General features: G+C 45.7%; 1 protein-coding gene across 1 annotated transcript in view; it reads right to left on the bottom strand.

The window, feature by feature from the left end:
• The window catches only part of GPC4 (glypican 4), a 37,879-nt gene extending 31,353 nt beyond the window's left edge, over positions 1-6,526 (bottom strand). Inside the window, exon 1 of the mRNA XM_008930705.2 lies at positions 6,368-6,526. Coding sequence (XP_008928953.1) covers positions 6,368-6,476 — 109 coding nt within the window. The 5' untranslated portion in view covers positions 6,477-6,526. The remainder of the gene's footprint in view (positions 1-6,367) is intronic.
• Between the last annotated feature and the right edge of the window lie 7,419 nt (positions 6,527-13,945).

Here is a 13,945-nt window from a genome sequence, read left to right on the forward strand (position 1 = left end):
AGAGAGAGTTAATTTTAAACAGACAAACAATAGCTCATTGACTGGTTGACAGTAATTAGTAACCAGAGAGCACTAGCACGTTTCCTGTAGCCAAGTACAAAGCCTGCTGCCTGCATCTTGGTTTTTGGGAAAAAAAACCCAAGTGGGTAAGAGCAGTTTACCTGTGACCTTAACAGCTGAACTGCTTGGACCTGAGGTCACAGAAGAGCGTTTGAACCCTCCAAGCCCATACACAAAGGGCTTTTGCCCATTGCTAAAGTCTTTGCTCAATTACAAGATCTAGTCTCTTCCCCCCCCCCCACAACCTACTGGGCAGGAGCTTCTCCTCCCTTTGAGATTTCCTCCTTCTGAGTTAACTTCACTTCAGGATCTTTCCAAACCTCCCAAAGAGAGATCTAGTTCCTGCCACTTTCAGATAAGCATCACCTCTCCTCAATGAACAGGACCAAAAATCATAGTGGCTTATGTACCTCCTTAAAGACCTCCAGATGGAGAGGAGCCAGTTGAACAAAAACAAAGAATAAACAAACTTCCAAGGCACAGACAGCAGACAATTTGTTTCATTGCTGTTGCAGTGAGTGGGAAAGCAAAAACAAAAGCCTACAAGTGGGATTTTCTAAAGGAAGTGCGTTGGTGGTTGCTACCATCACCCTGGGTATGCACTGGTCCGAAACCAAGTCTGAAGGAGCCTCTCTGCAAATGGTTCTTCCACAAAATTTGAGGGATCTTTACACTGTTTTCTGCTCTGGTTGGTATAGGTTTGGTGCCACCCCTTTCTGGAGAGGGAAGAACAAGGCTGTGCCTTTATCTAGACATGAGCAGCAGCAGATAGACCAAACCACTCTACTACTTGTACATTAACAATGCAGTCATCATCAGTGCACTTGCCTGAGGGTGGGTTGCAATGGGAGAGTTCTCTCCACTATGCAGGTTTATTCAGAAGCTCGAATACCATGCAGCTCTGGCTCAGCAAAGGTCCAACAGGTCTCTATTCAGTGCTCCTGCTGTGCCACACACCTGGAGATGCCTCCTGCAGAGATGAACATGCTGGCAGCCAGTATTAACCCCATGGTCCTGGGTGCCATGGACATGGGGGAACCCTGACAAAGGAGCAGGATGAGGCCCTGGGTCTCTGCCCTTGCAGGCAGTTTCCAATAAAAGAGTTAATGTGAGATGAAGGTCCCCAAAGGGCAGTTATTTCGGTAAGGCAGAGTGCCCCGATGGTCTGCCAAATTCTAACTATAGGAGCAGCAGGCTGGGCACCTGCAGGGCTCGTCTTTCACCGTTTGCCTCCACACTGCCTGAAGCAGCAGAAAGAAGACCACCAAAAGCTCTCCCTCCTCTCTTCTGCCTCCTTCCCAGTTACTAACATATCCCAGCCATGTGCCGCACTGCACCAGAACACCTCCCTGTTAACTCCTACCTGGAGACAGCAGCTGGAAGCCTAGGGTTATCTGAACAACAAAAACTAAATTCAGAAACAAGATTACAGGCTTTTTTTCTCCAGCTTCAGCACAGTTTGGAAGGTATTTGGCCAGTGTTCCCCCGACCAGTCTCTCAAACTCAGCCACATGCCAGTTTTTGGAAGTAATTCACGCACTCAGGAGTAACGCTGGGCTCACACTAGAAGGTCAAGGGCACCTTGAGATGCTTCAAAGATGCACATCATGATCACACACTTTGTACCTGTAGCTACCCTGCCCAACACAAACATGGAGCCCACGAACAGGAATGCCTCTCCAGCCCCTCTGCCCTCTACCTGTGCAGTAGAAGGGCTGTGTGCACCACAGACTCGGGGACCCCTGGCCAACCCTTCTTCCTGGATTTGGTTTCTTTCCGCCCGTTGTCCCAAAGGGGTTTCCTTTTACATTTCTGTATTTGTTTTATCTTAAATGTTAATGGAAAAGTCAGGGGGAGTGTATCAGAAACAAGACTCTCAGCGTTTAACAGCTTCCCAGATGCTGGGTTGGGCTGTACCGTTTTGTACAAATCCTTCTGACACCTGGTCATTGGGAACACCAAACCTACTGCCAGCCCAGCCCAGAAAAGGACCATCTCTCATTCACCTCTTCATTCCCATACAACAAAGGCTGCAGTAGTTTGCTGCCTTCCCTAAATCTAGAGCACACAGGAGAAAGGAACAAGACTTGATTTTAAGTGCAACAGCAAAAGTGCTTGTGAAATGCAGTGGCAGGAGAAACGAGGACCCAGCAGCGCCTCTGGGCATGGGGGATTGGGGCTCTGCCTGCCCAGTCACTCTGCAACCAGCCTATACAAAATAATTTCTCTCCCCAGAAAAGGGCTTGGCACAAGTTACATCTTCTAAGAGATTCAGGAAGTGCCTTTAATAAGAAAAAAGTAAGAACATCTTATCTAGGAAGAAACCGAATAGCGGAAACACTGCAGAAGAATTATGGGCTATGTCCTGTCCCAGCTCCAATTCCTCAAAACAGCTGAGCAATTTCCCCAAAGCACTGCTTGGCTAGCACAGACCCCAGCATGGAAAACTTCAGCCTCAAAGGGCAAAAGAGGTGAAAATTTGAATTTAATAAATGGGATTGAACATTTATGCAGTCTTAATGTCACTATTAATTCTATTAATGTTATTAATCCCTGAGAGAGGGAAGGGGAGGGCACTAACTTGTGAAGATAAGGCACAGGAAATTTTATTTTAAAAAACGGGGGGTGGGATCTTTAAAGCCCTGACTGCTATAACTGCTTCTGTGGCATGAGATGTCATCACAGTGGCTTTCCTGTGACTGTCATTGTCAGAGAGGGAGACGCTCACTTGGCCAGAGAACCTCGCCTACTAATTTCTCAATGAATTCCATAAATGTATCGGAGATGATACTGGAAAAAACAGCAAATCTTCACCTCTAAAATCATTTAGCAACAGCGAATCCAACAAGTCACAAAGTGGTTTTCATTTTATCAGAAAATCATCTCCCTTACTGCTGAAAATACATACCTTACTGCTACGCTGGGATCAGGCTAGTGGTTTAAATTACAGCAGGAGAGACCTCCAGGAGCATACGTAGCTGTACTGTAAGCAAATATTTAGACAGGATATATAAGATATGGGACTCCAAAGCTCCCAAGTTCTCCCAGTGCCTGCAAACCAAACACATGCAGGAGGATCTGACGCTGTCACATTACGCATTAGGAGCCGAAATGACTCCTGGTCAGCCCTCTGGGGATGGATAATCAGCAGCTTGTTCCATGCTCCCGATTAAGAGGAGATAATCCATTTCTGTATGGCTTTGGTGTCAGATCAGAGCAATTCTGGCAACAGTTCCAACAGCACACAGCGCTCCAGCAACAGCTGATGCAAACACTCCAGAAGCCACAGGGCATCCCAGCCTCCATCCAAAGGACATGCCGCCACTTCGACTGTCCTTCTGCAGCAACAACTGCTTCAAAGGTCAAGCACATAACGGAGGCAGTACAGGTTTGCCTCTCAGACCTGAATGTCAAGGCTGAGAGATTAGCAGCCAAAGAACCCACAGCAAAGATTTCCAAAAGGCTGGAGGACAGGGTTTGCTGCTTGGGCTGCATCCTGGAGTGGCCATTTGCAGCATGGGGATGTGTCACTCTGCAAGAGAAGCGTCCATTCCACTTGCTGGAGTGAATTTTGTCTCTGTGATAACTCATCTTGCCTGTTCAGTCATTCTGCACAGCTGTAGCACAGAGGATTTCATGTGAAACAGAGGAAGGTGCACAGCTCCTATTTGTCGGCTTCATTTTCATTTGAAAGGATTTAGCTGTGAGTAATGAGGAAGCCCTGAAGAGCTGCAAATGGTAAAATCAGAGCACGGGTCCATGCAGAGGAAGAGCTCTGGAAGGGATCGTGTCCTTTTCCAGTCTCATTCCTAGAGATCAGGATAAATATATGGATCTCAATTGCCTCTCCTTCCTGTAGTAGTTTGGGCACGTAACATCAAAAAGCGTGCAATGAACTATGTTAGACAAGGAGAACTCAAATGTGCAAGGCAGAACTGACCACAGCTGACCTGATGACCAAGCACTGGGACAAAAGGAAGGAAACAGCACCCCACAAGCAGACAAACACTCAACAGCAGGCTCTTAAACAAACAAAACACAGCAGTCTAGGGTATGGAACTCCAAAATTTTTGCAGAAGAGACTGAGAACCTCAGAGGGGAGACTCTTCAACCTGCCCCAGCCACCAGCAGGAGCACTGCTGAAGGTATGCCTCCAGGTGACTGGGCTGGAGGGAGAGAAGCAGTCATGATTAAAAGTCTTCCAAGAGGTAAATGATGGAGGGCGGTAATCAGTTCATCTCTGCTTCCACTCCAGGTAAGATTAAAAAAATCCCTAAATCAGCTTTGTCTGCAGCAAATGAAGATTTAGATCTGATATTAGCAAACACTCAAAGACAGAGCCATTAGGCTTTGGGACAGGCTGAGGAGGTTGCTAATTCTCCTTCATTAGTTTTGTACGAGGCAGAGAAACACCCTTCAGAGACAGGCTGGGCACAGTAAATCCAGTTTTCAGGAATAGCTGAACACCACCATCCCCTTCCAGATTTGCCGGTCAAGGACTCTGCAAGCTAAAATGGGAGTGAGACCAGCACAGGGGACACTGCAAGTGTCTGACAGGAGAAACACAGCACAAACAGAACAAGCTTGTACAGGGCTCCCTCCCAAAGCTCACCTATTTTGAAGCCTTGTGCTTCAACAGGTATCCAGCGCAGCTTAGCTTAATATCTCCCTGCCCTCACACAGCCCTGAAGCCATTTCTCATCCCACAAACAGGTAGATGCACCTTGCAGTATGTCTGCTCCATGTCAGGGATGCTAATGCAGGGAACTGTGCATGCTCTTTGTTTTCAATGCAGCATTTCAAAAAGCTTCGTCGTTCATTTAAGGTGAAGCAGATGCTGTTCCTCTGGTCTCTTTGAAAGGGCTTATCTATGGGCTGGATTTCATTAAGTGTCTTGTTCTGCATTTAATAAGCTTGCAAGTCTAGACACTTTGGTTCTCCCTCTATCACCCCTTGGTGTACCAGCAGGTAGAGACAACAGAGGTTAAGAGGGAAATATTTAGCTAGCAGATTTAGATGCTATCAAGATGACTGCGTAATTCCACTTTGACTCACTGCAATTTCGTACCCAGGGATTTTTTCCCTCACCCCAGTGCCAATCCCTTTTGAAAGAAAGAGGCTGCTACCTGCTGCAGTAGTGTAGGGGAGGTTGCTAGGAGGTTCAGGGCACAAAGTCTGGGATATTTGTAGAAAACTCACATGGAACCAATGATTAAACAAGGGAGAAAAAGGTCCAGAGGAGCTGCGTGGTAGAATCACCCTCTACTACCAGATGGTGATATACAAGCAGAACAACTATCTGAGCAATCCAGTCCACTCGACTCATCATACATTTCCATGTGCAACTGGCTGTCATCTCATTGCCCCAGCCAACAAGAACAACCCAAGCAGCAGCCTGACACCTTGCTCCTCCCTCCAGGGGATGCCCAGGCGCAGGGGCTGCAGCGTCCAGGAGCGCTGAGGTGCCTGCAGAGTCCTGCAGGAACTGACCAAGAGCTCAGCAGCAAACCAAGAGACGCTGCTGGGATCTCAGATGGGTGCTGTGCCTGATGTCTGGGCATCGACTGCAGCTGTTTGCAAGAGGTGGTCTCAAAAGAAAGGCACTGGGCTGCAAGGCAGGCAGTGCTGGAAGGCTGTGTGCCAGCTGCCTGCTAAGGGAGCTTCTTCCTGCAGCTCCCATGAGCCAGGCATGCCCTATGGAGGCCCAGTCTGACAGGACACACTGTGCACCCGAGGGCAATGCCGAGACCAGTCATTTGCTTATCTGTCAGCAGTTCACATCACTGCAGCGATGGGAACTCAGCCGAGACTTGTTCGTTTTGGTTCTGACCCTGCATCACACTTGAACCCTCGGCCTCCACACAAAACCAGCTCTGTGTTTATCTGTTGCTCTGCTTAGCCCCAAAGGCTAGAAGTAAGATGGATACAAATCCTGTGGGTTCACAACATGCTGGGAAATATCAGCATTGCTGTGTATCGGGGCTGCAAGATGTGCACATTACAATTACACGCGCTGTGGGGATGCACCAACAAAACTAACTGCAATCTTACATTAGAGCAAAATGGCTTTTCGAAAGATTAATCAGAAAGAAAGATCTCTCTCTTTGAGAAACAAGCAGCCATAATCAGCAAATATTTCTCTCTCACGGGATTGCAAAACAAGGCATGCTCTGCCCTCTGAGCCACGAGTCATGAACTTTCCCAGCAAAGGGGGAGATAGAGCAGAACGACTGCACAGAAAACAACAGGATGGGGATTTTTCATATTTTTATCCCAAGGAGAGCAAGTTCAAGGTCACTGCACTCACCATCAAACTTCTTGTATCGAGAACTAAACATGGTTTGTAGGTGATTGCTAAGCTCTACAACAGCATTTCTGAAGTCATGTTTACTCTGCTGACTGTACTTCTCCTCCATTTCTTGAGAGCAGCATGTGTAGCCTTGCGAGCAGACTTTCAAGTGGTCACCTGAAAAACAGAGAGGAAAATATCCCAAGTTAAAAGGATTCTCCACACACGGGCAAAGAGGTCGGCTCGCAAGGCAGGGAGTGCAAGGACCTGTAGCACCACCATCTCTCCCAGGGAAACCCCAGCTGCAAGTGCTGGACCAGGCATATCAAAACTTGATTCTGTAGAGGACATTTATAGCAACACATGGAAAAGCCTTGTCTTTCTGCAAGAACATTAAAAAGTGTCCTCTTACTTATTCAGTTAATAAACAGAATAAACAGTATTAAAAAGTGTCCTCTTATTTATTCAGGTAATAAACGTAATAAACAGATACTCATCCCGTACAGTAGAATTTGAAGAACCAGAAAACTGACCTGTATGTACTATGATAACTTCCATGAAGTTTTTGCTGAGTATTTTAATTACTTTCCATTCATTCAGTTAATACACAACATCAGTGGCAATGGCCCTTTTTGTACAGGTAAGTGCTGTTTTCTTCACCCTTCTCCTGTCCAGTTTTCAGAGGAGACCCCTCTCAGCAGCCCAATTACCACTTGATATTAAAATATAGTTGTTTTATGGAATGGCCCAGGAAAATGCTTTATATTTCCCACCTCCTAATTTTACAGTTTTCTGTTATCATCTGGGGTGAAACTGGGGGGTTGTTTTTGGAAAATTAAACCAGATTTTTTTTCTTCAATCTGAAAGATAATTCTTTCCTAGGAGTCATCTGGCTCAAGCTGGCTTAGTCAGAGGGATCATCAAATGCTTCAGTATCTTCCACAGGTCCATTTCAAAATCTCTCAGAAAATCTGGACATGGGATCTGGCCCCATATACTTTGGTTTTAGATGCCTCACAGCAGTGCAAGATGAAGCTGTCCCTTTCCAGCATCACCCATAAAATGCTGCTCTCAAGTTTTGTGGGCCAAGATAAACCCTTGGCACAGCAATCCTCAGATCCAGTTTTCTGACAAGCCCCACAATGCAGCACCACCACAGGCAGGTGGGCTGATGCTAATGTGGTTCAAATTTGGGCAAATTGTGCAAATCTTTGTCAACACTGAAGATACGATCAAAACAAGCAGTTAGGATGAGAAACTCCATCCTTCCAAGTCAGATGGTATTTTAAAAGACACATCCTACATGTAAGCTGCTGCCTTCTCTCCCATTTCACACTCTGCTGACAAACCTTATCCTTCATTCTGAGGAAGCAGATGGAGACAAGAAGGCTCTTCCCTACCTGCTCACACACTGGAAGCTACCAACGACCTCCAACTATCATGGAGGTTCAGAGACTCCCTGCCAGAGCTGCAAAGCACTTGTCAGCCCCCATGCAGAAAATAACCTCTTCTTGACAGGCTGCACACCACTCACTTACCCAGGAGCCATCCATCCTACCTGCTAGAGTATCAGAAGTGGGTTTAAAGAAACAAAAGCAGTTTTTGCACAGTGCGAAACAAAGCCTGCCCGTGGCTAATGTGAGTGGTTGATGCTCTGCCTGCCTTGTACAAGATTTCTGAACATCTTTTGCCCACATATTGAACCTCTGTATCACTTTGCATAACTTTCTAGCCCAGAAAAGTTAGTGTCTCTCCTCACAGGCACTTAAGGACCATCTTAAAATAAGAGATAAATATTTTTATATCCATCTATATACATATATAAGAACCTCTCCTCCTGAATCTACTTCCCTGTTACACTACAGGGTTTGTTTGTTTTCTGTGGCATTACAGAGAGACCTTGACCAGCAGATAATTCCATCACATCTAATCTATTGCACAAGACCATCCACTACTCTTCAATTACGGAAAGCTCAAAGTCTGCTACGGGAAGCAGCACTGCTTAGGCAGCCTTCAGAAAACACAGAAAAATATTGTTGTCTCCTTACAGATATATTTTTCTTCCATGGACAATTTCACTCTGTCTCAGAGGAGCACTTCCAGCAGCAAATACACAGCACTAAGGGGTGCAGCACTAAGGGATGCAGCTCCAGTGAGGCTTCACAAGTCTTTTAAAAGAGAGGAACAGGCGCATCCAGATTTTCAGATCCTGCCCAGTAAATCCATCCTGGACACCCCTCTCTGAGCCTGTCTTACCAGAAAGCATTTTAAAAAAAATGGTGCCCAAGCACCACTGCTTTATTTCACTTTGAATCTCTTTGCTCCAATTCCAAGACAGGACTAAGGACTCCGACACAACAGGAACCATAAATAGCAGCAAAGCAAATTCAAACCTACTGATAGTGGGATTTCTTTTCCTGCTTACACTTCGCAGACACTTCTGAAGTTGTCCACAGATGCCCTAGGATCCCTAAGACAGTGGCTTTAACAACTTCTCCAATTTATTTATGATTAAAAAAACCCTAAAAGCCCAGTGTATTTTACGAATACAAGTTTTACATCTATTTTTACTAGCAAACTAAAGTTACCATTCCACCTAATGTCACAAAGCAAAAACATTTTCTGATCTCCCTTGTCCCAGATTTGACAGTGCCTCCCCAGGACACATGCAAAGCCAAGCAAGGAGAACACTACTGACAGTAAATCAAGCTTGCACAGATCCCACTTGGTTGATCATTAAGAAATTATGCTCCAAAATGCAATTCAGACATTCAAAAATGAATGACCAAGCAATCTAATTATGGAAGATATTTCTCAGTCATGTCAGCACTATGTGGTCTTGGCTTGTGATCAAGAATTAGCTCTGTCTGGAGCTGAGGAGCTCTGGCTACTCAGTGCTAATCATATGAGGATGCACTGTGTTACCCAGCATTAAAAAACCAGAAAGTTTAGGTCTGTGGGCTGCTTTTCTAGCAGTTTTCTTACAACACAGTGGGAGATGCCAATGGAAAGTCCCTAGAAGACACTGGGGGCCTCAGTTTTCCCACAGGGAGGTTTGTCCTTAGCACTGCCACATCCCTGAGAATACATCCTCGCTTGAGCAAACTGACAGGCACTGACACAGTTGGTGAGAAATCTCATGTCTAGCCTTTTAAATCGCTAGCAGAGCTAATCCATTCAGGATCCATCCACAGGACTCATCCCATTCCCAAGTCTGTAAGGAGAATGATGCAACATCCCAATGTCCCATCACGTGCTTGGGTGTTGGATCCATCACGTGCCCCTTTGGTGAGTGGCTGCGGTGTCGGGAACTGCTCGCACCTCCATGGGCAGAGGACCAGGATATCATCAGGCAACAGCTTCCAAACACAACAGTGCTACAACCAGGGAAATGGAAGCAATGAAGCCTGGAGAGCCATTGCTGCCAGTGGTCCACGTGAGCATGGACCAGTCATGCACACACAAACACCGACCTAGAGTCAAGATCAAAGCCAATGCTCTTTGTCCAACTGGCAGTGAACTCCTCTAAGGAAAAGGAGTGAAAAATATGTGTATTTAGGCATACTTAACAGAGATCTAATGCTTAGGTATATTATGCAGAGAACACTCATGGTGTGTGCTCACTGTCAAGGACACATTCAGCAATAATTATTTCCCGAGTTAAAACTCATCAAACAATGCCCATACAAGGCAACTCTTCATCTACTGTTGAGTGTGAAAAACTCGGCAGCTTTTGTAATTTATCACCATGTGAGCACAGCAAAAATATAACACTACCACAGCCTCCTTTCAAGTTGGGCTTTTTACTGAATTGTTTGGCAGGGTGTGCAATCATCACATCAGGGGCTGCATGGCAAAAGGAGCTTAAGTAGCACAGACTGACTCCACATATCTACCACATATGCACACCATCATCACAGCTTGTCGTGGATTTGCAGCAGATCTTTCCCATGGCCTGTTGCAACAGGACTTTTTCCTCTACTTTATGATACTTACGAATACAGAGAGAGAAATGAGGGACCAAAAATTATGAAAGAAGTTTGCTCCTTGGCCAGTTAACAACACACCTCTGGCGAACGGAGGTGGTGGTTTAAAGATAGAAATGTGATGGTACATGATGTTACCATCTGTACATCCAAGGAAACGTGCTCAGAAAGGTAATCTTGCAAACTTATGATTTAAACCGTTACAGAAACACCACATTTAGCAGATTCCAGGCACACAGAGTTTCTTCCAAATCAAGCAACTATTTTGCAATGTGTTGGAAAACAAGTTTTCAGCAAACGAGTAAGTGAGCAGCACAAGCTTAGGGGCTACACTATACTGAAAAGCAGTTCTCTTTACTGAGCAATTTTCCAAGACCTTTCCAAAATGTTGTTTCTGGATGTCTAGCATGCCTCCCCAGCCTGTTTCTCCTCACCTTGGCCAAGTTCATACTTTAAGTACAGCTAACTGCAAAAATAGATAAACTTTCAGGAGCAGTTTGCTGTGAGGTGGGGGGTGGGTATTTCTTTAAAAGACTCCAGTACACAGTCTAGCCCTTCACTGCAGCTCAGTAAGCAAGCCAGAAGTAGTTTATGGTCTGAGATGTTACTGTTGGAGTTGCTCCCATGTGAGAAATCAGGCTGGGGTAAGGTGGGGTGGTGGAGAAGCAGGAGGCAAACACTGCCAGTGTGCGGGGCCACCATTTCAGCCTTGTGCTCTGCCTGTTCCCTGTAGCACACATGGGCTTGTGTCATCTTTAAAGGAGTTTTATGACTTCCTCTGAACCAACTACCAAAGGAATCCCAGACTGTAATGCCGAGCCCTAATCCGATTTCACACTAGACTTGCCTTCTAATTATCACAGAATATTAGGCTTCCACCCATCATATATAATTGACATGCTACTGAGGCTTTACAAAACCCCCAACAAAGATGACAAGAAACACTAGCATCACCCCTGAGCACAGCTCCACTGCTCCGGCCCCACATTAACAAGAGGCAAGAAGAAGAAAGAAAAGCGTGAGCTTGTGATCGACTCCAGTGGAGTCATTGAAACAGACATGGCTACCGAACTGTCCACTCAATCTGATCACCTTCAATTTACCCAGAATGCAAAAAAAATGCCTAGTTTTCCTGGCTGCAGAATGATCTGGGGATGCTCAACACCCCTGGGAATGGTCTGTCTTCAGTGGTGCTGCTGTAATCCCTATGGGCTGTTTAGGTATCTGCTGACAAAGAGCACTACAAAAATGCAGAGAGCATCTCGGCGTACAGAGATTTCCAGGTGAAATGACACTAAGCTGTGAACACCAAAGGGAGGAAAAAAAATCCAGCTCTGGGGTACACCATGCACCCAAAGCAACCCTGCCACCTCCTCCCAGGCTGTCACACACCCACGCTGCTTCAGTGCATGCTTTCTGTTGAGCAGAAGCAGCAAATTTGAATTTTTAGTTGATGGTTCTAATCAGTGCTCTCCTTTTTCACTGGGTGGTCATTGTTCTCCACTTGCTTTAAAGCTGTGCTGCAGTCAGCCTCGTGTTTATTTTACTGGAGACAATACTCCTGGGGAGATGGTCGTGTGCCAGGAAGGAAGAGATGCAAAACAGCATTGAGGTCCTGCTAACAGCAGTGACACAACCACTAAGGGCAGCAGAGTTAGAATCCTAAGCTCACATCCTGCAAACGACACAGCATTGCTGGTACACTGATCAGAGCAGGGTAAAACAGGCTGGCACATTCAGAGCTGTACTTCTCTCTGTGCTCCCAAGTGCACTGTGTTACATCCAACCCAAACCCTTATTTCAGCTGCACATTTCCAGGAGAAGCACTCTGTGCAAGATCTATCACCAGACACAAAATAACATACCCCATTTCCAATGTAAATCATTTCCTATTCTAAAGGCCACCACCACACAACCAGAGTCAGCCTTCCTTTCTTCCCTACTGAAAAGATTTGTAATTCCTATTGAGATCTCAAACCCAAAAAGCACCAAAAGAGAGAGCACACCCTCCGCACCCTAACCCAGGTCCTCACCGTGAAGGTCAGCAGCCAGCATCACTCTCCACCCAGGCACAGGGCTCCAGTCCTCCAACAGTCACAGGTCTTGCTCCTAGATTCAACCATCACGGATTCTCATGTCCCCCCCAAACCTCTTTTTTCCAACCACCCAGGACTTTTTAAGCCAGAAGACATCCTCATGTGTAGTCAGCTCCCCAAAGCTGACTGGTAGGGTTATGAAGTACTGCAATTTGGCAGCATGTGCCAGTGTACAGTATATTTAACATCCCACTCAATTAGCAACCGTTTTATATAAATGGTTTATTTGCCTTATTAATGTTAAAGCCACTTGTTTCCCCTGCGCTTCCACTTAGGTTATTAATCAACATGCATTTCAGTTTTTTGCTGATTACTCTAATGGCACAGAAAAATTCCCCAGACTCACTGAGAAAGCTTATAATATTGAAATGATTTTTTTTTTTGTAAACTTATCAAGCAGTCAAAATACACTCTTTGATATCCAAACCAAAGCCCTTTCACCTATGCTTAACAACAGTGAACTATTTTCAGTTGAGCTTTACTGCATCTGTTAACTCAGCTGCTAATCCATCTTGCAGGCACGGGAAACACCAGTGCACACAATACCTCGGTGACATACCTCCCTTCACACAACAAATAATCCTAATTATTTCCATAGCATGTACCTATGGTTACTTAAAATATTGTACACAACCAAGGTCTGTCTGGCTTTTATTTTTCCATTTTGCTTTGTTGACAGCTTTGGGTTCCTGAATTTACTGCCAAGAGGGTCAGGGACTGAAGAGAACAAGAGAGATTTATATCCCTGTGTGTACATTAAGCCAAACACACATTAAGAACTTTAATTTTCTACTGGAAAGAGCAACTTAGGACACAAAGAGGGCTCTTGCCTTCCACCCACCCAAGTCCAAATCACCACCACAAAGCTTGTCTTGGAGATGATGACAGAGCCAGGTCCCTGAAGGACCGAGTCTGAGTAAGCACTGTCTGCTGAGGGTCAACCTCAGTGATTTTCGGACATCCCTCCTGGACAAGGATAAACCAGGAGAGCCCTTCCCATGCTCTTAATGCAGCTCTTCAGCCCCAAATAAAAGACAAAGATCTGTCTCTGCTTCCCACACCAGCCCTGAGAGGCATCGCTGGTCAGCTGTGATCCTCTCCTGCCCAGCTCTCACGTTGAGGCTGCAGCAATGGAGAGGTTCAGGTGGAGATCCCCAAGGACCAAAAACTCTCTACAGCACATCTGGGCTGGGGACTCTGCCCTTTGCTGCTGATGTCCAAGTGAGGAGGATGCAGGATCTCACCTTGAGCAGGGTTTTAAGAGTTCATTAAAAGCTAAACCCCTGCTCACCTGAGGAAAAATACCATCACTGCTTCATTTCCACAGCACAGCCAACAATTTCCTACCCGACAGGGTGGCCCAAATGCTGCAAGGTTTTACACCCTGGAAAAATATGCCATGATAGAGCTTGCTTTCATTCCAACAAACAGGATATTGAGTCAATTAGTGGCACACCAAACACAAACCAGACAGATGAAGATAATGCATTTCTGCAAACATCAAAAGAGAGAGA

Source organism: Manacus vitellinus, unplaced genomic scaffold (assembly GCF_001715985.3).
Source record: "Manacus vitellinus isolate BGI_N305 unplaced genomic scaffold, ASM171598v3 scaffold_19_pilon, whole genome shotgun sequence".
NCBI lineage: Eukaryota > Metazoa > Chordata > Aves > Passeriformes > Pipridae > Manacus > Manacus vitellinus.